General features: G+C 41.4%; 2 protein-coding genes across 3 annotated transcripts in view; both read right to left on the bottom strand.

Moving 5' to 3' along the window:
* LOC112227164 (carboxyl-terminal PDZ ligand of neuronal nitric oxide synthase protein) overlaps positions 1–6119 on the bottom strand; it is a 31340-nt gene extending 25221 nt beyond the window's left edge. The window contains exons 1-2 of the mRNA XM_042308145.1: positions 5651–6119; positions 5141–5212 (exon numbers count right to left, since the gene is read on the bottom strand). Coding sequence (XP_042164079.1) covers positions 5141–5212; positions 5651–5755 — 177 coding nt within the window. The 5' untranslated portion in view covers positions 5756–6119. The remainder of the gene's footprint in view (positions 1–5140; positions 5213–5650) is intronic.
* A 7420-nt stretch (positions 6120–13539) lies between these two features.
* LOC112227169 (regulator of G-protein signaling 5) lies at positions 13540–23765 on the bottom strand. 2 transcript variants are annotated; one of them, XM_024392038.2, is made up of 5 exons: positions 23627–23764; positions 22476–22661; positions 16109–16170; positions 15799–15965; positions 13540–14224 (listed from the first exon to the last, which is right to left on the bottom strand). In XM_024392038.2, exons 1-5 carry the CDS (start codon positions 23668–23670, stop codon positions 14063–14065), a joined length of 621 nt encoding a protein of 206 aa, XP_024247806.1. In that variant the 5' UTR covers positions 23671–23764; the 3' UTR covers positions 13540–14062. The 2 variants fall into 2 exon arrangements, with proteins under 2 accessions (XP_024247806.1, XP_024247807.1); XM_024392039.2 differs by lacking the exon at positions 16109–16170 and having other exon boundaries at positions 15799–15946; positions 23627–23765.
* Positions 23766–24122: the final 357 nt, after the last annotated feature.

The raw sequence follows: 24122 nt of genomic DNA, 5'->3' as shown, positions 1-24122 counted from the left end.
ACACTCACTCACACAAAACACACAAACACACATACAAGAACGCACACACACACACACACACACACACACACACAGCCAAAGCTGCTCTCATATTATGGAGAAATTAAAACCACTGGACTAATCACACTGTGTATTTAAATACTGTATTCTGTACATTGCTCATTCTGTTATTTCTACTAGTGTCCGTTGTATTTTAGTTACACTGTTTTATACACACGACATATTTATTCATCTACTGGACTCTTGACATAGCTCACTGACATATCTACTGCTGTACATATCATTCTTAGTATATCTACTGCTGTTCATATCATTCTTAGTATATCTACTGCTGTACATATCATTCCTAGTATATCTACTGTTGTTCATATCATTCTTAGTATATCTACTGCTGTTCATATCATTCTTAGTATACCTACTGCTGTACATATCATTCTTAGTATATCTACTGATGTACATATCATTCTTAGTATATCTACTGCTGTATATATCATTCTTAGTATATCTACTGCTGTACATATCATTCCTAGTATATCTACTGTTGTTCATATCATTCTTAGTATATCTACTGCTGTTCACATCATTCTTAGTATATCTACTGCTGTACATATCATTCTTAGTATATCTACTGCTGTACATATCATTCTTAGTATATCTACTGCTGTTCATATCATTCTTAGTATATCTACTGCTGTACATATCATTCTTAGTATATCTACTGCTGTACATATCATTCTTATTATATCTACTGCTGTACATATCATTCTTAGTATATCTACTGCTGTACATATCATTCTTAGTATATCTACTGCTGTTCATATCATTCTTAGTATATCTACTGCTGTACATATCATTCTTAGTATATCTACTGCTGTATATATCATTCTTAGTGTATCTACTGCTGTACATATCATTCCTAGTATATCTACTGTCGTTCATATCATTCTTAGTATATCTACTGCTGTTCATATCATTCTTAGTATATCTACTGCTGTACATATCATTCTTAGTATATCTACTGCTGTACATATCATTCTTAGTATATCTACTGCTGTTCATATCATTCTTAGTATATCTACTGCTGTACACATCATTCTTAGTATATCTACTGCTGTTCATATCATTCTTAGTATATCTACTGCTGTTCATATCATTCTTAGTATATCTACTGCTGTACATATCATTCTTATTATATCTACTGCTGTACATATCATTCTTAGTATATCTACTGCTGTACATATCATTCTTAGTATATCTACTGCTGTTCATATCATTCTTAGTATATCTACTGCTGTTCATATCATTCTTAGTATATCTACTGCTGTATATATCATTCTTAGTGTATCTACTGCTGTACATATCATTCCTAGTATATCTACTGTTGTTCATATCATTCTTAGTATATCTACTGCTGTTCACATCATTCTTAGTATATCTACTGCTGTACATATCATTCTTAGTATATCTACTGCTGTACATATCATTCTTAGTATATCTACTGCTGTACATATCATTCTTAGTATATCTACTGCTGTACATATCATTCTTATTATATCTACTGCTGTACATATCATTCTTAGTATATCTACTGCTGTACATATCATTCTTAGTATATCTACTGTTGTTCATATCATTCTTAGTATATCTACTGCTGTACATATCATTTTTAGTATATCTACTGCTGTTCATATCATTCTTAGTATATCTACTGCTGTTCATATCATTCTAGTATATCTACTGTTGTTCATATCATTCTTAGTATATCTACTGCTGTTCATATCATTCTTAGTATATCTACTGCTGTACATATTATTCTTAGTATATCTACTGCTGTACATATCATTCTTAGTATATCTACTGCTGTACATATCATTCTTATTATATCTACATATCATTCTTTTGCTGTACATATCATTCTTATATATCTGTACATATCATTCTTAGTATATCTACTGCTGTACATATCATTCCTAGTATATCTACTGTTGTTCATATCATTCTTAGTATATCTACTGCTGTACATATCATTTTTAGTATATCTACTGCTGTTCATATCATTCTTAGTATATCTTGTGTATATTCATCTGGTGTATATGCATATAGTTTGCATCAGGATTACTGTCACAGTGCTATCTTTACTTATTTATTGTTCACCTAATACCTTTTAATAACTTAGAAATTGCACTATTGGTTAGAGCCTGTAAGTAAGCATTTCACTGTTGTATTCGGCGCACGTGAGAAATACATTTTGATTTGATATTTGGGTTGTTTATTTAGGTTCGTTACGATTTCTTTCTCTTCTTTGTGTTCTCCCTTGACATTTCACGGCATTATTAGGATCCATAAACATAAGCATTTCGCTGCACCGGCTATAACACCGGCTAAACTGTGTACGCCACCGATAAGCTTTGATGTGATCTGATAACACCGTTTTGTTGTACACAGGAGATCCGGGTTAGGAACCTGGTCAGAGAGAGATGCGTAACCATGCCAGCACAGTACAGCCTGGCTTAGCTCAGATCGGTTCAGTGATGTGAAGAGGGTATTATACCAAAGTCTGAGGTGAGGGACAGGATGGCCAACCAGATACACACCCACCATCCACCCCACACAGCCCTATAGAAACGGGGGCTACACACCACCATCCACCCCCACACAGCCCTATAGAAACTGGGGCTAGACACCACCATCCACCCCCACACAGCCCTATAGAAACTGGGGCTAGACACCACCATCCACCCCCACACAGCCCTATAGAAACTGGGGCTACACACCACCATCCACCCCCACACAGCCCTATAGAAACTGGGGCTAGACACCACCATCCACCCCCACACAGCCCTATAGAAACTGGGGCTACACACCACCATCCACCCCCACACAGCCCTATAGAAACGGGGGCTACACACCATCATCCACCCCCACACAGCCCTATAGAAACTGGGGCTAGACACCACCATCCACCCCCACACAGCCCTATAGAAACTGGGGCTACACACCACCATCCACCCCCACACAGCCCTATAGAAACTGGGGCTAGACACCACAATCCACCCCCTCACAGCCCTATAGAAACTGGGGCTACACACCACCATCCACCCCCACACAGCCCTATAGAAACTGGGGCTAGACACCACCATCCACCCCCTCACAGCCCTATAGAAACTGGGGCTAGACACCACCATCCACCCCCACACAGCCCTATAGAAACTGGGGCTACACACCACCATCCACCCCCACACAGCCCTATAGAAACTGGGGCTACACACCACCATCCACCCCCACACAGCCCTATAGAAACTGGGGCTAGACACCACCATCCACCCCCACACAGCCCTATAGAAACTGGGGCTACACACCACCATCCACCCCCACACAGCCCTATAGAAACTGGGGCTACACACCCACCATCCACCCCCACACAGCCCTATAGAAACTGGGGCTACACACCCACCATCCACCCCCACACAGCCCTATAGAAACTGGGGCTACACACCACCATCCACACACAGCCCTACCATCCACCCCCCACACAGCCCTATAGAAACGGGGGCTACACACCCACCATCCACCCCCCACCCCCTCACAGCCCTATAGAAACTGGGGCTACACACCACCATCCACCCCCACACAGCCCTATAGAAACGGGGGCTACACACCCACAGCCCTATAGAAACGGGGGCTACACACCCACAGCCCTATAGAAACGGGGGCTACACACCTGACAGTGGGAAATGAGGGGGAACATAAAAAGGACGGTTCTCATTATTTTCATGTGCATCAACAAAACTCTGCCTCTCGTAGGCTAGAAAGAGAGAATAAAGCAAACTGGCTATTCCCCTCTCTCTTTATGCTATTCTATGGGATTTGGAAGGCAGCAATGCCTGAAGAATGGATGTGGTGTTTTTTTGTCTGAGCTGATGCAGTCTTTACAAGCCCGGTTTCAGATATGTATACGCTGTCTTGACAAAAATGAACGTAGGATTCGGCAGCACAAAGAGATTTGGGACCAGGCTAACTTTTCCGCCATAAAGTAGAGTAGGCCATGTACTCCACTGTACACCAACAAGGGAACTTGGCCCAAGAAGGACGACTTTGATAAACAGTAAACGCTCGTTGAGCCCAATTCCATTATGATCCCAGAGGACACTGACTTTCCTCTGATCCAATAAGGACGACTTCAATAAACACTTGTTGGGCCCAATTCCATTATGATCCCAGAGGACACTGACTTTCCTCTGATCCAATAAGGACGACTTCAATAAACACTTGTTGGGCCCAATTCCATTATGGTCCCGGAGGACACTGAGGACACTCAAATTTTAATCCCACATCTGTATGTTCACTAAAAATATTCCCCATCACTTTCCTCCGTATACGAGTTGTCTCTCTCTGGACGTCATTGAGGAAGTGGCCAGCCTCTGTGTGAAACAGAGACACTGACCTCTGTGTGAAACAGAGACACTGACCTCTGTGTCACACAGACCCGGCGGCATGGCTTGGTTAAATGTAGCATTTGGCTCTCCCAGCTGACTCTGCAGCAGTTAAATCCTCTCCGTAACACTGTAATACTCTGGCCCACTGCAGTATCCATTAATGCCAGACACCATCGCCATCTCTTTCTCATCTCTCCAGCGGAGAGGACGTCTCTTAAAGAGATGCTTAAGGATATTGGTTTTAAGATTAAGAAAGATATCTCCTTATAGAGAGATGGTTAGGATTGGTTTGATAGACTGAGATTATAGTCTTATAACCTTAGAATACCATGATTGATTTGCAATATTTGATATGTAGATGTAGGTCAGTTCGATATGCAGATACCATACCAATGTGAGAGAGTAGAATATGAATCTCTTAAAAATATATTGGACATGCATGCCATACACATGCACACACACACACACACACACACACACACACACACACACACACACACACACACACACACACACACACACACACACACACACACACACACACACACACACACAGTCCAAGTTTTTATTTATTTTTATCTTTAAGACATTGAAATATTCCTAATATGGAGAAAGTATCATTACTGGAAGGGAGAGAAAAACATGTAATATTATGCCCCACAGGTAACTAGATAATTGGTAAAGTGATCATTGAAGTATCTTACCCGTATCCTTCTCATTGCAGCCACTATCTCCATTCGGCTGTTCGGACGACCCACTTCCAGACTGCCAATGTACTATAATATTTACACAGTTATGACATTTGTCATTAGTAACTCAAGTAAGTCTTGAACTCGTACTCTGTTCTCATATGCTTCTTGTCAAATGGACTTCACTGTACTTTCTAAATACATTGTAAGGGTAGGCTACTGGACGTCTGTATGGATTTGATGAATTGGCATGGGATAATACATTCATGAATACATTTCAACAAGCACACTGTAACATATAATACAGTGCAATCAGAATTCAATCAACACTGTTGAGTGTAATATTAGGGCACAATTCAAATTAAATAAAAAAATGTCAATCTAGCTATCATCATTTACATTGTCATAACATTTTGGAAAAATATAATTTTGGATATCAATTCATTATATAGTCAGCGCGCATCCGTACACTATAGACCCTTATTGATGAGCCGTTACTGTAGTTCATAGCCTGTGTAACATTACCTTTGCCTCGAAGCAGACCCCATGCTGAAATGCCGCCTCGTTGTGCATTGGGATCCTCAAATCCTGTGCATCATCCACTAAATTATACCTGGTTATCCCTGGCATCGCCCTTCTGATACATACACGACTTGTCCAACACTAGTTTTATGCCAACGCTATTAGAAGACTGCAAATACGCGCATCTCGCCCAACACTCAAGAGGGTCTTTGATTGGTTAGTCGCCTAGAACCCAGCGGTCATTCCGGTTGAACCACTGTGCGCTACAGATTGATTGGCTAATGAATTTTGTTAACGCCATATGCGTCTAGCGGTCCAATTTGATACCATCCGAGCTAGAATATCTGCCAGTCTAGTGGCGTTTCAGATGACGCACAATTCTCAAGGCAAGGTTGTCAATTATTTTTATGCCATTTCCACGAATAAAAACTGATGTTTACGCGCGTGCCAAATGACGAATGACAGCATCCAAATCTGCTTGAAGACCAGCTGTTTTGTTTTAAATCAGAGGATTCCACTATTTTCATTGGAACAGAGCATAGCATCATCATCATGGGCTTGCAGGAGTAGCGTATAACTCTCTCCAATTCACATAAACCCTGTAATAAGGGTTGTATGACATCTAGTGGCATAATCTGGAAACAGCGCAGCTGCTGTTTTCAAATGTGCCTACTCTATTCTCCATTGGTGTCCAGATTAACCAAGTAAGTGTAATGGATGTGAAACGGCTAGTTTAGTTAGCGGTGCGCGCTAAATAGCGTTTCAATCGGTGACTTCACTTGCCCTGAGACCTTGAAGTAGTTGCTCTGCAAGGGCCGTGTCTTTTGTGGACCGATGGGTAGCGATGCTTCGAGGGTGACTGTTGTTGATGTGTGCAGAGGGTCCCTGGTTCGAGCCCGGGTATGGGCGAGGGGACGGTCTAAAGTTATACTGTTACATAAGCCTATGCAGATGTTAGCCTACTATTTGGGAACAACTAATCACAGAATCAATTTGATGCATGAGAGTTTTTTCACAAGAACCAGGCAATTGCCCCCAGAATGGATTTGCTACACAATACCAACAGGGAAAAGACCATACTGTGTGTAATGTATGTGGAGGACAGATGTGTGATTGGTGTAGTGCTGTCCGTAGTGCTGATCAAACATGGTGGATAAATAATGCAGGCCATTTTCCGTTGAAAAATGGTCACAGTTCCGGCTCTCCCATTGGCACCAATGCATTAGCAGCTGGGTCTGGTCTGCTTAGTTCATTGACTGTATATGAACCAGAAAAAAGGAGCGAGTGAGATGTCTTGTTTCCACTTACATCTCTGGCGCTGGTTAAATATGTGCTGTAAAAAAAGGCCCTGCGCCTTTAAGGCAATGGCTGACAAGCCTTATGTTGGTCAATCACCCCCCCCGACACCCTGCCTTTGCGCATCATGTGAGTTTCCAAAAAAGAGAGGGAAAAAGGGTTTACAGGTCATGGGTAGATGGCCTAGTCAAGTTGTTGAGTCACGTGTGCGTCCATTTAACCATGAGTAGATATGATATCATGTTATAATTCTAATTATTTATGCAACAATGTGTTAGTCACTAATCCTGTCTATTTCAAATCTTCTCATTGATCAGATGTGTCATTCAACGTGAATTCAGCACTTTGGGGGGGGGTGGGGGGGGTGGGGGGTGCACAACCAATATGGAATTCCCGTTCTCTGGCAGTGTTTGGAACTGCCGGTCTGTGGTCACGAACACCAAGTTCATTTCAGCCCATAGTGTCCTTCAGTCCCATGACTTTTTGGCCCTGGCGGAGACATGGATCACCCCAGAGAACACAGCTGCTCTTTCTTCATCTGACTATGTTTTCTCTCACAGTCTGAGAGCATCTGGTCGTCTTGATGGTGGCTCAGGTCTACTCATTTCTCTTAAGTGGAGATTTTCTCTTTTCTCCTACTCTCACCTGTCCATCTCCTCATTTGAATTCCATGTTGTCACTGTCACTTGTCCACTCAAGCTTAACATTATTGTCATCTATCGGTCACCAGGTGCCCTTGGAGAGTTCCTTAATGAGCTTGACACCTTGATAAGCTCATTTCCTGATGGCTCACCGCTCTTTGTACATGGCGACTTCAACCTCCAGAAGTCTGCCTTCGATTAATTTCTTTCCAACTCTTTCTTTCCCCTCGCCTCTTTTGACCTCACCCTTTCCCAGTCCCCTCCCACTCACAAGGCAGGCAATACGCTTCACCTCACCCTTCCCCAGTCCCCTCCCACTCACAAGGCAGGCAATCCGCTTGACCTAATCTTTACTAGAGGCTGCTCACCTACTAATCTCACTGCAACCCCCCCTCTAGGTCTCTGATCACTACTTTGTTTCCTTTTCTGTCTCCCTTTTCTCCAACCCTAAACACTCAGCCCCTACCCAGATGGTCAAGCGCAATCGCAATCTTCACTCTCTCTCTTCCACTACTCGCTCCCCTCGACCCGTCCGACGTCAAAAACTATAGACCAGTATCCCCTCTCTTATTTTCAAAACATTTGAGCATGCAGTCTCTGATCAACTTTCTCGTTATCTCTCTCAGAACGATCTTCTTGACCCTAACCAGTCAGGCTTCAAGACGAGTCACTCAACGGTGACTGTTCTTCTCTGTGTCGTCACGGAGGCTCACCGCTCTGCCAAAAATAACTCTCTCCCCTCTGTTCTCATCCTCCTAGATCTATCTGCTGCCTTCAGACACCGTGAACCATCAGATCCTCCTCTCCACCGTCTCAGGTCTGGGCATCTCAGGCTCTGCACACTTTTGGATTGCATCCAACCTGGCAGGCTGCTCCTACCAGGTGACCTGGAGTGGATCTGTGTCTGCACCACGCACTGTCACTACTGGAGTCTTACTTACTTAGTCTTTATTTAACTGTGTCCCCTAGGGCTTGGTTCTAGGCCCTCTCCTCTTCTCTCTATACACCAAGTCATATCCTCACATGGTCTCTCCTCTCATTGCGGATGACACTCAACTACTTTTCCCCTTCCACCCTTCTGACACCCAGGTGGCGACACGCATCTCTGCGTGCCTGGCAGATACTTCAACTTGGATCTCGGCCCACCACCTCAAGCTCAACCTCGACAAGACAGAACTGCTTTTTCTGCTGGGGAAGGCCTGCCTGTCCTAATCCAGGCACTTCTCCTCTCCCGTCTGGACTACTGCAACTTGCTGAGTGAGCTCCCTGCTTGTGCCATCAAACCTCTGCAACTTGCTGTTGGCTGAGCTCCCTGCCTGTGCCATCAAACCTCTGCAACTTGCTGTTGGCTGAGCTCCCTGCTTGTACCATCAAACCTCTGCAACTTGCTGTTGGCTGAGCTCCCTGCTTGTACCATCAAACCTCTGCAACTTGCTGTTGGCTGAGCTCCCTGCTTGTACCATCAAACCTCTGCAACTTGCTGTTGGCTGAGCTCCCTGCCCTTTACCATCAAACCTCTGCAACTTGCTGTTGGCTGGGCTCCCTGCTTGTACCATCAAACCTATGCAACTTGCTGTTGGCTGAGCTCCCTGCTTGTACCATCAAACCTCTGCAACTTGCTGTTGGCTGAGCTCCCTGCTTGTACCATCAAACCTCTGCAACTTATCCAGAACGCTGCAGCCCGCCTGGTTTTCAACCTTCCTAAGTCCTCTTATGTCACCCCACTTCTCCGTACACTCCACTGGCTTCCAGTCGAAGCTTGCATCCACTACAAGACCATGGTGCCTACCTTCAGGCTATGCTCAAATCCTACACCTCAACTCGAGCACTCTGTTCTGCCACCACAGGTCTCTTGGCCCTCCCACCCCTACGGGCAGGCAGCACCCACTCAGCCCAGTCCAAGCTCTTTTCCGTCCTGGCACCCCAATGGTGGAATCAGCTTCCCCCTGAAATTAGGACAGCAGAGTCGTTGCCCATCTTCCGAAAACATCGGACACTCTACCTCTTCAAAGAGTATCTTAAATAATCCTCCTCACCTCTTGAAAGTACAATGAGAAGATTTGTGTTTGCACCACGTTAATTATCTCGGAAAATATTTGTAATGTTGTAGTTCTTGTTCACGAAATTCATGCTAATGTTGGGTTTTTGAGCTAACGCCCAATTGACTCCCATTCACTCCTTGAAGGAGAGCTCTCCTTGTCCCAGTATCGCCTAGAAAGCACCACACAGCCCATTGACGACGCAGGACAATGGGCACTAATACGATTAATACAAATGGAGTTTCCCATCTCCTCAAAAGTATCTCTGATATCTCAGTAACCACGAGGAGAAATGTCCATCACAAGAGACAAGTCTGGGGGAAAAATATTTTATATTAGAAATACTTGAGATGAAAAATGTTTGTAGAATGTGAATGACAATCCATCCTTTCATTTGAGTGGCATTTTCATGGCGCAAACCAGTTACAGTAGAGGCCCTCTAGTTATGACATCATGATTTGATGTTATTCTCCTTTATGAGTCATGCCGCATATCTTTTTGCATAAGCTTGATTACCGGCCTCTTCTCTCAGTGTCCAGAGGATGGCACTAGATCTCTGTATTAGACATGCTGACAAATCTCAACAACACTATAACACATGTCAGATTCATCTCAATAAGTGGAACTTCCATGGTGACAGATTAAGTTGAGATTCAAGAGTTTTCACTTTAAAATGTATTAACAAACAAAAACCATTGATGTTCAAAGTTTAACAAACCATAGACCTTATTAATGCACAATGACTACTCGTAATCATTTCCACAGAAAATTGCACAAAAACACATTTACAGGAACTGTACAGATATAAACTTTGCATCTGCACCGTTGTTTCAGTAGGGGAGAGTGGGTCAAGTTGAGCCAAAAGGATAAGTTGTTTCTAGGAAACCATACATACAATTATTAATCATTTGACCAAATATTTAGGAAGAGGTCATCATTTCATTGAGTCTGAGAAGGAGTTGGGTCCAAAAACAGATTTTCATCAAGTGAAATTAATGTAAAGTAGATCATTTTAAGATTGTTCTATACATCAGTTGGAGTCTCTATACGTTTTAATATTAGGTCCTAAACCTAGCATGAATGTGCATACTGTGCTTATAGCTGTGTGGGCCTTGGGGTAAGGAGTGTCAATGGCCATGGGGTAAGTTGAGACAATGATGGAGCCAATGGCAAGTTGAGCAATGGCAAGTATTTCTTTCCTGGCGTAATGCAAGGCATTATCGCTGGGATATGGGGTAACAACAGGCCTGCCCTATTTTTAAGTGTTTACAAAAGTACAAGGTTTATTAGGTGTTAAGACTGTGTTAAATTATTAAAAAACAACACATTTCTATTGTGTTTGAGAAATAAAGATATAGATATATATAGATATCATTTTTAAAAAGTAGTGGTAATATTTCATTCAGTACAGAAATATGTAGGCGGCTTAACTTACCCTTTAACTTAGTCAACTTGAGCTGCAGGGGTACGAGGTAATTGAGGTAGCTATGTACAGAGCATTCACTAAAGTATTCAGACCCATTCACCTTTTCCACATTTTGTTAGATTACAACATTTCTAAAAACCTTGTTTTTGCTTTGTCATTATGGGGTATTGTGTGTAGATTGAGGGCCAAAATTATTGAATACATTTTAGAAGAAGGCTGTAACGTAACAAAATGTGGAAAAAGTAAAGGTGTCACTGTAATAGTAGGGGTAAAGTGACTAGGTAAAAGTCAGTGAAAGAGTGTGTGAAGAGTCGAGTGTGTGTGTGAAGAGTCCAGTGTGTGTGTGTGAAGAGTCCAGTGTGTGTGTGTGAAGAGTCCAGTGTGTGTGTGAAGAGTCCAGTGTGTGTGTGTGAAGAGTCCAGTGTGTGTGTGTGTGAAGAGTCCAGTGTGTGTGCATAGAGTCAGTACAAGAGAGTCCGGGTAGCTGTTTGATTAGCTGTTTAGCAGATGTCTTGGAGGTAGAAGCTGTTCAGGGTCCTATTGGTGCCAGACTTGGTGCTCTCGTACCACTTGCGGTGCGGTAGCAGAGAGAACAGTCTATGGCTTAGGTGGCTGGAGTAATTGAAAATGTTTGGGGCCTTCCTCTGACATTAGGAAGTGTCATCACATTTGATAAAAGGTTTGAAAAACAATTCTAATAAATGTAACAGTTGGCCAATGGAGAAGTTAATCCAAACATTTGGAATGTTTTTAATCCTTAAACTATTGACTGGATTATAGCACATGAAACATTTTACTGGCACTGACATTTAATGGAGTTCAGGGATTTTGGTGGAAATTCAGGCATTCAATTTATTGTATTTTTTTTTTAAATCTTAGAATGCACTCAAATGTATCAGATATTTTGTAAATATTTCGTGTTAAAATAAAGACAATTATGTGCCTACTTTGCATAAATACATACTTATTTGCATAAACACAGGGGTCAAACAGGGTTGCAACCACCAAAAACTTCCTCTGTCTAGGCCTACCTGCACTCACCTGCACTGTCTAGACTGACTCAGTCACGTTCTCTTGCATAATTCAATAACAGGACAGTCTAAGATTAAAAATCAACAGGTTTGGCTCTAGATTACACCTCTATATATACACTTGGCATAGTTTTTTGAGATCAGACATAATATCACTATAATCTGAGTGTTCATTTTTGGAAGTTGCTTTCGTTTCAGCACATCTAATTTGTAAACATTTCAACTGTATTAAATGATTACTTATAGATGGCTGAAAAAGACAGATCCTCAGGTGGTTGCTACTGACACCGCCTGGTATAGAGGTCCTGGATGGCAGGGACCTCGGCCTCAGTGATGTACTGGGCCGTACTCACTACCCTCTGTAGCACCTTTCAGTCGGGTGCCTTGCAGTTGCCATACCCAGCGGTGATGCAGCCAGTCAAGATGCTCTCGATGGTGCAGCTGTAGAACTTTTGGAGGAACTTTAAAATTGGATTTGATCCGGGGTGAATTGTACCACTTTTTTTTTGACAAGTTATGTTTTCAAAACTTTAATGTTTACATAAATTCTGATTATTTCCAGAAATCCGAAACATCCTGAAATATATGCAGATATCTTTGTTCGTAAGGATACCATATTTCCCTTGACAGAGTGATACTGAATGTAAACCATTGCTCAATTTACCACACTCTCCCCTGTATGTTTTTTTTTTACTGTGTAAATTGTTCAAAGTAGTCATTGTGCATAGAGTTGTATGATTTGTTAAACTTTGAAATCAAAGGTTTTTAGTTTGGCATACAATTGAAAGTGAAAAATCGGAGTCTCCGTGACCGTGGAATTACACCCATAATGCACCATTTCAAATTGACCAGAAAATTGTCTTGATGGGTCCTTCTACCGAATGGTCTGATGACAATAGTTCCACTTTTTAATTTCACTTAAGAGTTTGACACAATAAGTAGTGACAAAATGTCCACATCTTGATGGAAATTAGGTTGGACTATTTTGAGTCGGGATGACGTCTGAAATAAATCATTGAACCAAGGCACAGAGAGTAGCCAGAAACATCAATACACCTCACTGAACAGAGTGCAGCGTCAGCACCCCCCACAAAAAAAAACCTTATGTGACATGAACAAGTGGTCAAAAGCATAACATTTGTAAAACACCTTCAAATCCCTAATCTGACACAAAGGTTGTTCCTTTGCAATGCTTCAGTCTGGGTACTGACTGTACTCATTTATTATGTATCATTACAGGCAAGAGCAGCTGAACAAGGTGCAATTTTCTCAGTCCTCTTTCTTTAGCTGGCCTAAATTCAACCAAAGTATAACAGTTTTGCTTCAGCTTGAAAGCCCCATTCGAGACGCCAGGCCTATTTTCAAAGCCATGACGATAAGAGTTACGAACATGAGGTTTAAGAGCAACCACACTGATGTCCAACAGTGAAATAAATTATACAGATTGGTAAAAGTTACGTAGCTTGACATGTTTTTTTTTTATTGCAGATTGAATGAATTGAATGAATGAAAACACTTTCTATTTTCAGAGGTGTGTCATGCATGTCAGGTAAAGCTCTGATGTACTCACTATATCATCTGTTGGTGGTGTGCATAGTTAGTTATGTGAATAGTGGTTAACTTGTGTTGTCACTGCATTGTCTCCCCATCCTTCCTCAAACCACACACACACTCTTCGTCATATTTCTGAAGTATTCATTTATACATTGCAGTGCTAAAATTAAGACTTAAAAAAATGTGTTTTGCGTGTAATATTTATTTCCTTTAGATACTGTATCAGTTGAATAATGGTTCAGGTAAATATGTGGTAGTCTGTAATTTAAATATCAGATTCCAAAAAATGACTAACAGACCAATCAATAAATCAGTCATTTACCCAACGAACCCTCCAATCAGTCCGATGACATGATTGATAAATCAAGTCAATCAATCAACCAACCAACCAATCAGTCTGATGACACGACTCTAGCCAATCAGTGTTTCTACTTTATAATCTCCCGGTATTGGTTGGATTTGAGGAACCTCCTGTATGAATCTTTCTCCATGAGGGCAAAGACCTGTCTCTGGGCTAGGTCAAAGGTCATAGGAGTCAGTCGGCCCAAGTTCCTTACTGTTACGTCCTTGGTGATGTGGTCAATGTTCACCTGTTGGAGGCAGAGAGTCAGCTGAGCATTAGAATCCAATGACTTGAGGGACAGTGCCTTTATAATGAGAAGGTCCATGTTTCAATGTATCCTGTTGTTACAGAGCTTGGGTGTATGTGATGTGTATTCGGTTTGTTAGATCAATAAGGATGTGACAAAATATAGGTAAGTTGACCACAGAGTACAGTAAAGATAATGTACCTTTTCTAGATGTAGTATATAGCATGAATTGTTTAAGAAATTGCACTGTCATGAATATTACATGAAAATGTATACTAAAGTAATGTATCGTGTCAATCATCATATCGTAACTTTTCTACAGTAAGACTACCTAATCTTACCATTGGACTGATTACTATGGTAATACCTCTCAAAAACAAACACAGTATTTGTGTAATGTTTGTACAGTCTAGGACCACTGTACTTCGTATAACCATATCGTAACTTTTCTACAGTAAGACTACCTAATCTTACCATTGGACTATCATTGACTGATTACTATGGTAATACCTCTCAAAAACAAACACAGTATTTGTGTAATGTTTGTACAGTCTAGGACCACTGTACTTCGTATAACCATATCGTAACTTTTCTACAGTAAGACTACCTAATCTTACCATTGGACTATCATTGACTGATTACTATGGTAATACCTCTCAAAAACAAACACAGTATTTGTGTAATGTTTGTACAGTCTAGGACCACTGTACTTCGTATAACCATATCGTAACTTTTCTACAGTAAGACTACCTAATCTTACCATTGGACTATCATTGACTGATTACTATGGTAATACCTCTCAAAAACAAACACAGTATTTGTGTAATGTTTGTACAGTCTAGGACCACTGTACTTCGTATAACCATATCGTAACTTTTCTACAGTAAGACTACCTAATCTTACCATTGGACTATCATTGACTGATTACTATGGTAATACCTCTCAAAAACAAACACAGTATTTGTGTAATGTTTGTACAGTCTAGGACCACTGTACTTCGTATAACCATATCGTAACTTTTCTACAGTAAGACTACCTAATCTTACCATTGGACTATCATTGACTGATTACTATGGTAATACCTCTCAAAAACAAACACAGTATTTGTGTAATGTTTGTACAGTCTAGGACCACTGTACTTCGTATAACCTCACGCAGTGGTCCAGGTGTGTAATACTATAGGTAATGTGTGTAAATACTAATTCCCTGGTCTGGCACATCAATAGACGCTTTGAAGCTTTTCGTCTCTGTTCTTTACTCAGCAAACAGACGTCCTGTTCATTACACGACCCAGTAAAAGCCCATTCCTACCCAAACAAGACTGGCACGTGTTCAGTGACCAATATTAACAGAGTTTCAAAACTAAAGTCCTCATCTAATTTGGTGAATTGCGCTCGAGGATTGACATCATGCCCATTGTCATTTCATACCTATGTCAATGTATCAAATGCAGAACACTTAAAACGAGCGCTTCTTATTGGACAAGTCCAGATAGTCCCTCCCTACTTCAGTCTTTATTCTTCAGTTTGGTGCCTATCGAACACAACCCTGGAGAAAGGAGAATTAGAACAAACCTCCCAATGGGCCCCGGTCTGTATAAACTCCTTATAAATCCTCTTAGCCTTGGCTGCCATTTTGCTTGTTTCTCTGGTCCTCTTGTAGTCCTCACAGGCTACCCAGAACTCAATGTTCTCCTCGCTGAACTCTGACCTCAGGAAGTCCCTGAAAGTAGCCAGACCATCTGTTAGGGAGAGGAAGAGGAATACAGTAAGTTATCTGATTTGAAGTTTACCAAAGTAGAGTCAATGATTGACTGCAACATAGTCTCATTAGAATATGTCAAAATACTGATATTTAACCATTTGTATAAGTGCTGAAACTTACAGTTGTTGGTCAGTACATTGTCCAGGGCCTTCCCCCACTGCGATGCTTCCGCTCTTGATGGTCTTGAAAGAGACATATTTTATTATAATGTGTTGTATAAAGGATGTCCACAAAATAGAGATGTGTTTTTATGCTTGCATGTCTTGTTTTACCAGGTAAGTTGACTGAGAACACATTCTCATTTACAGCAACGATCTGGGGAATAGTTACAGGGGGATGAATGAGCCAATTGGACGCTGGGGATGACTAAGTGGCCATAGATTGTATGAGTGCCAGAATGGGACTTTAGCCAGGACCCCAGGTCAACACACTTACTCTTACGGTAAGTGCCATGGGATCTTTAGTGACCACAGAAAGTCAGGACATCTGTTTAACGTCCCATCCAAAAAAACAGCACCCTACACAGGGCAATGTCCCCAATCACTGCCCTGGGTTATTTATTTTTTAGACCAGAGGAAAGGGGGCCTCCTACTGGCTCTCCAACACCACATCCAGCAGCATCTGATCTCCCATCCAGGGACCGATCCTGATTAACTTCAGAGTCAAGTCAGCAGTGGGACGCAGGGTGGTATGCTGCTGGTGTGTGTGGGTGTGTATGTTGAACTGTATGGCTGCGTTTACATAGGCAGCCCAATTATGATATTTCTTGCACAAATTGGTCTTTTGACCAATCGCATCAGATCTTTTCCAGAGCAGCTGAATTTCTAAAGAATTTGGCTCCTTTTGTGTTGCACCCTTTAAATGCAACCTATAAATGCACCCTTTAAATGACTCAGGCAAATCATGTCCATCCTCATTTTTGGCAACTTAAATTAATGCTTGGTTGAAAGCAAAATAGATTTTTTTATTAGCTTATTTTTCTGTCATATATGTTGTTAAAGAGACAGTCTACAGTTTCAAAAGTAATGTATCACAATGTAGTAACAACACTGCAGAACATGAATTTGTAAATATAATGACAGGTATTTAGTTCAACATTTGAGCTTTTACAATAATAAATGTCTCTCTAGGGTTGGGTCGTGTGGGTAAATTATTTCACATAATTATTGAAACTGCCGTGTCCGTTTACGATATTACAATATCAAAGAAATTACTGCAAACAACAAACACTGTATTTTTCCACTCGGACATCATTGCACACGTCATAGAACAGCAGAATATGTAAGGCAGATTTTTTTTTACCATGCTTACCGCACTCCTCTCTTCCATTTCTCCTCCGTTACATCAACAAAACAAAAACAATAACAAACGCGCTGGGGCGAACAGGCGCTGTTTCCCAAAATGCAGATTAGATCTTAATTCCATGAATTGCAATAACAATTACAGAAGACTTCTATAACAAACAGAATATTCTGTTACAGTTACAATCTCCACTGATGTCAAAGTGCATCTCTTTAGTCCGACTCAGAATTTACCAACCTTTGCAAACGTAACAGTATTACCATCACCATGAAGATGTACAATTGCCATTTGGCAAATCGGACCATAATTATATCCTCCTTAGCAGATGCAACGTACAGGACTGTTTTGCTAGCACAGACTGGAATTTGTTCCGGGACTCTTCCGATGGCATTGAGGAGGACACCACATCACATATTGCACACAATAAGTGCATCGATGACGTCGTCCCCACAGTGACTGTACAGACATACCCAAACCAGAAGCCATGGATTACAGGCAACATCCGCACTGAGCTAAAGGCTAGAGCTGCCACTTTCAAGGAGCGGTACTCTAATCCAGAAGCTTATAAGAAATCCCGCAATGCCCTCCGACGAACCATCAAACAGGCAAAGCGTAAATACAGGACTAAGATCAAATTGTAATACACCTGCTCTGGTGCTCGTCAGATGTGGCAGGGTTTGCAAACCATTACAAACTACAAAGGGAAGCACACCCGAGAGCTGCCCAGTGACACGAGCCTACCAAACGAGCTAAACTACTTCTATGCTTGCTTCGAGGCAAATAACACTGATACATGCATGAGAACACCAACTGTTCCGGAAGACTGTGTGATCACGCTATCCGCAGCTGATGTAAGACCTTTAAACAGGTTAACATTCACAAGGCCGTAGGGCCAGACAGATTACCAGGACATGTACTGTGCGCATGTGCTGACCAACTGGCAAGTGTCCTCACTGACATTTTCATCCTCTCCCTGTCTGAGTCTGTAATACCAACCTGTTTTAAGCAGACCACCATAGTCCCTGTGCCCAAGAACACTAAAGTAACCTGCCTAAATGACTACCGACCGTAGCACTCACGTCTGTAGCCATGAAGTGCTTTGAAAGGCTGGTCATGGCTCACATCAACACCTTATCCTAGAAACCCTAGAACCACTCCAATTTGCAAACCGCCCCAACAGATCCACAGATGATGCAATCTATATTGCACTCCACAATGCCCGTTCCCACTTGGACAAAAGGAACACCTATGTGAGAATGCTATTCATTGACTACAACTCAGCGTTCAACACCATAGTGCCCTCAAAGCTCACCAATAAGCTAAGGACCCTGGGACTAAACAGCTCCCTTTGAAAATGGATCCTGGACTTCCTGACGGGCTGCCCCCAGGTGGTAAAGGTAGGTAACAACACATCCGCCACACTGATCCTCAACACAGGGGCCCCTCAGGGGTGCATGCTCAGTCCCTTCCTGTACTCCCTGTTCACTCATGACTGTACAGCCAGGCACGACCCCGACACCATCATTAAGTTTGCCGATGACACAACAGTGGTAGGCCTGATCAACGACGAGACAGCCTATAGGGAGGAGGTCAGAGACCTGGCCGTGTGGTGCAACAACAACCTCTCCCTCAATATGATCAAGACAAAGGAGATGATTGTGGAATACAGGAAAAAGAGGTCCCCATTCTCATCGACGGGGCTGTAGTGGAGCAGGTTGAGAGCTTCAAGTTCCTTGGTGTCCACATCACCAACAAACTAACATGGTTCAAGCACACCAAGACAGTTGTGAAAAGGGCACGACAAAAACTATTCCTCTTCAGGAGACTGAAAAGATTTGGCATGGGTCCTCAGATCCTCAAAAGGTTCTACAGTTGCACCATTGAGAGCTTCCTGACTGGTTGCATCTCTACCTGGTATGGCAACTGCTCGGCCTCCAATCGCAAGACACTGCAGAGGGTAGTGCGTACGGCCCAGTTCTTCACTGCATTGTTGGTTAGGGGCTCATAAGTAAGCATTTCACTGTAAGGTCTACACCTGTTGTATTTGGCGCATGTGACTAATAAAATTTTATTTGAAGTAATAATAATTTTTCTTCTTGAACTTCACGGTGAACTTGTTCTTCTTGACTTGTCTTGTATTTTTCTGATAATCAAGTTTTTCCCCCTGCAATTTTAACAGACAATGCTTGTTTCACAAGCTACATGACACCTGTTCTGGTTTCCTGATGATCTTGATCATCCTCTCATTCTATATCTTCAGCTTGACCTTCATCTTACTTATGGACCCTTTCTGGGTCTTGTTCAGGTTCCTCTTCAGTTCCATGACTTCCATCTTGAGTCCAGCTTCTGCTTCTTCAAGATGCTCTCTTACTGCAGGTTGGAAGACATTTGCCTCACTCTCATCTTGGAATCAACAGGCGGTACTGTGCCTCACTTAAACATTCTGAGTATCCATGGGATGAGTCTTCGGCTGTTTATGTCCCACTGATGTTTTCTTCTTCCTTTCATGTTGACATCACATCTTTAAGATTTGTTGTGTTTGTGTATTTTCTCCATGAGATTGTCATGATGTCATACGCTTCTCGCATTGATGTGTCTTCCATTTCTCTGCATATCAAAAAATACTGTGTATTTCCTTCTTCGTCTCTTAGGTACACCAGATTGATTGGCATTGTCCAGTTCACAACCTAAGAGAAGGAACAAATGAGAAAGACTTGTTGAAATGTAGGCATGAACCATGTTGAGGTAATCCTTCCAGTTCAGTTTCTGCGTTTCTTCCAGTGTCCTTTAAGAGTGTTCCATTGAAGCTATCTGCTGAGATTTGACTGTGGATGATATGAGGTTGTTCTTCAGTGCAGGTATCCCACTGTTGCATTCTTCTAAATAGTTCATTTCTCAAACTCCCTCATGATGATATCGGATGGGTGGCCGAAGTGTAGAACGAAATCATCGAAGACCTTGCGTGCTGCAGTCTTGTTCGGACTTGTTTTGTGTAGCGTAAAGCCTGTGAAGTGCTATTCAACACCATTGTTGATTCTTTCCATATGAAGGTAGTTGATTGAGTTTCTCTCATCTCTTCATGCAAATTTCCACAGACCAGAGAAGATGCTAGCTAGCTTCCAGGATTGTCATCTTTTCTTCCCACTGCAAAATCCTCTCCTAGATTCTCTGTTCCCGTTGTGACTTGTTTCAAACCGGGCGAAAAAGACATTTTGTGTTGCACCTTTGAAATGACTCAGAAAAACTTGAAGGCTTAGTTCAATACAAAATATACTTTTTAGTACTTTTTGATCATAGCATTATTAATCTTCTCAAGTTGTAACTCTACATGACTGATGTTCCCAAAGAGACTGTGTACAATTTACAAAGTAATGTATATCAAAATAAACTGTGCTTTTTCTGAATGACTATCAATATCAATCAACATTTGAACTTTTAGAATAACAATTGAACTCTCTAGGCAAAACATATTTGTTTCTAGGGTGTTCAACACCCTTGCCCACCAAAATATATACAGCAGTATGTGGACACCCCTTCAAATGAGTGGATTCGGCTATTTCAGCCACACCCACTGCTGACAGGTGTATAAAATCGAGGAGACCGCCATGCAATCTCCATAGAAAAACATTGGCAGTAGAATGGCCATACTGAAGAGTTGAGTGACTTTCAACGTGGCACCGTCATAGGATGCCACCTTTCCAACAAGCCGGAAACATGAAAAACAGCCCCAGACCATTATTCCTCCTCCACCAAATTTTACAGTTGGCACTACGCGCCAGAGTCCATGGGCGGCAAGCTGTTCATTGGGAGCGAACAAGAACTATTTGCTCCCGACGAACAGTTCTTGTGCTGACGTTGGTTCCAAAGGCAGTTTGGAACCCGATAGTGAGTGCTGCAACTGAGGACAGACGATTTTTATGCGCTGTGCTCTTCAGCACTCTGTGGTGCCGTTTTGTGTGCTTGTGTGGCTTACCACTTGGCAACTGAGCCATTGTTGCATCTAGACGTTTCCACTTCACAATAACAGCACTTACAGTTGACCGGGGCAGCTGTAGCAGTGCAGAAATTTGACAAATTGACTTGTTGGAAAGTTGGCATGCTATGAAGGTGCAACATTGAAAGTCTACTGCCAATGTCTGTCTATGGAGATTGCATGGCTGTGTTCTCAATTTTATACACCTGTCAGCAATGAGTGTGGCTGAAATAGCTGAATTCAATCATTTGAAGGGGTGTCCACATACTTTTGTGTATATATACTTTATACACATCATGTTGGCAAAAACATTTTAAGCTTCAATATCAGAATAACACTCTGGAAAGTGAAGATGTCAAAGAACATCAAAAAGTAAACATTTCTGGAAACACCTTGCTGTTTTGGGTCGCATTTGCTATCAAAGAGTGGTGCGGTTGCTAACTAATTAATTGTAAGTCAGTGAATTGCTTTGCTCCACAGCCAAAATACTTTTCCCAGACGTCTCATCCTGAATTTAATTTCGCTGCTCTATCGATTGCTCCATACATCATTGTGGAGAAGAGAAGTTAGTGGGCATGACGTTTGGCCAGAGGGATGTGGATGGGTAGACAGGCAAAAGATGCTTAGCTAGCCACCTAAAGTTATTTACAATTAGTTACCAAAGTTATCTACACTCATTCGCTAGCTATCGTAAAGCTGTCGTCCTGTCTCCAAATATGTGGAGGTGTCTCCAGTTGTGTTTACATTTGATCATTGTGACCAGGGGTCAAAGTTAGCTGGTACGGAGTCCCAGAAAAATAAATAGTGGGGGTACGTCACACCGGTAAAACATGAGCCTATCAGAATAATTACAATTATTGCAAAAAAAGATGGCAAAAAAATGAATCACACCATTTATCATTTCTGTTTTTCAGAGGCATGAAAAAATAGCAAATAGACTTAGAAATGCTCCAAAATGCGGTTTAATTTTGAACAGTGACATTTTGCATAAGGTAGAGATGACTGGCTGAAATGGCGGGTGCACAGTGCACTGTTTGGAATGATTTTAGAGTGGACAAAAGTGTGCAGTTAAATGCTGACCACAGCGATCAGGTAAAATAACAACCTAATGTTTATATGTATGCAGTACAATTAGTCCACAGTATGTAAGAAATGTAGGCAAGACAGATTTGGGACACGGCCAATGACTTATTCTGAACGCTTTTCCATTACCTGTCATACTTTGGAGGCGTCTCCAGACATCTCTCAGGTTTCTGTGGAAGAGGGATGGCGTTCTCAGGTTTCTGTGGAAGAGGGATGGCGTTCTCAGGTTTCTTCTGAAAGGGGATGACGTTCTCAGTGTGTTCATGGTCTGGCCTCTGGAGCAGGGTACCAAACTTCACCTTGATATGTTTAGCCCTAGAAGAAGACGGAGAATGTGACAATCTGGCATACCATCCACTCAAAGATTCATTTATTGTCTGACGTTTTGAATCAGAATCACTCAGATCAGTCTTAGTAAGTAGATTCTCAACATTTCTTTTAATTCTAAAAAGTGAATAGGGAACATTTGAAAAGAACACACATACTGTACATTTACAGAAAAAAACATTAGGAGTCAGGAGAACAAGTGTTAAACAACAAGTGTTAAACAACAAGTGTTAAACAACAAGTGTTAAACAACAAGTGTAAAACAACAAGTGTTAAACAACAAGTGTAAAACAACAAGTGTTAAACAACAAGTGTTAAACAACAAGTGTTAAACAACAAGTGTAAAACAACAAGTGTTAAACAACAAGTGTTAAACAACAAGTGTTAAACAACAAGTGTTAAACAACAAGTGTAAAACAACAAGTGTTAAACAACAAGTGTTAAACAACAAGTGTTAAACAACAAGTGTTAAACAACAAGTGTTAAACAACAAGTGTTAAACAACAAGTGTTAAACAACAAGTGTAAAACAACAAGTGTTAAACAACAAGTGTTAAACAACAAGTGTAAAACAACAAGTGTTAAACAACAAGTGTTAAACAACAAGTGTTAAAAGTGTTAAACAACAAGTGTTAAACAACAAGTGTTAAACAACAAGTGTTAAACAACAAGTGTTAAAAAAAAGTGTAAAAGAACACTTAAACAACCAAACAGGGTTTAAGTGTTAAACTGTTGGCATGATTTTAAAGACCCCGATAGAGCACCATGTAAAGCAAACACACTGCAGAGAGGCAAAAACCTACATAGAATTAACAAATCATCAATCAAACAGAGCCCTAAGATTAAACTGTTGTATAGGAAAGAGATGGAGTATGTATTTACATAGCCTACAAGGTGAACATTCATTCAGAAAATATAATATTGGACAGAATGCTCATATAGAACTGCACTCACCTCTCAAGACATGTTTGCTGTAAGACTGCAAACCCTTTACACATTCTCTAAGCCTAACACTATTAGTTTGTCTGTAGAATCACTCTGTGAAAAGGTCTGTCCTCAAGTTCTGCTGTCGCCTACAAGAATGTAATGCTATATAGAGACAGCTTATTGGCCAAGGGCCTAAAGAAGAGGAGACGGGCCAGCCAATCACACAGTGTGTTGGAAGTCCATCTGAAGGTTCACAGAGTTAGAGAGAAGAGACATCTGTGTGGCTCATGTTGACATCACATTAGTTATATCCCAAAGGACATTAACCCATGTAGGGGGTCATTCACCCTCTGGGATCTGGCCACGCAATATGTCACAAAATCCTTTAAAAACATAACTTGCTCTGATTTAGTGTTGTACGTTATATTAAAACACGTTAACTATGACATGTTCACAAAGATATTTCATTTTCATGTCCACCCTTATCATAAAACCAAAAACTGCCTGATATATTTTAACTGAA

This window comes from Oncorhynchus tshawytscha, linkage group LG28 (assembly GCF_018296145.1).
Source record: "Oncorhynchus tshawytscha isolate Ot180627B linkage group LG28, Otsh_v2.0, whole genome shotgun sequence".
In the NCBI taxonomy this organism is placed as follows: Eukaryota; Metazoa; Chordata; class Actinopteri; order Salmoniformes; family Salmonidae; genus Oncorhynchus; species Oncorhynchus tshawytscha.
This window is presented reverse-complemented; position numbering and strand designations above follow the sequence as displayed.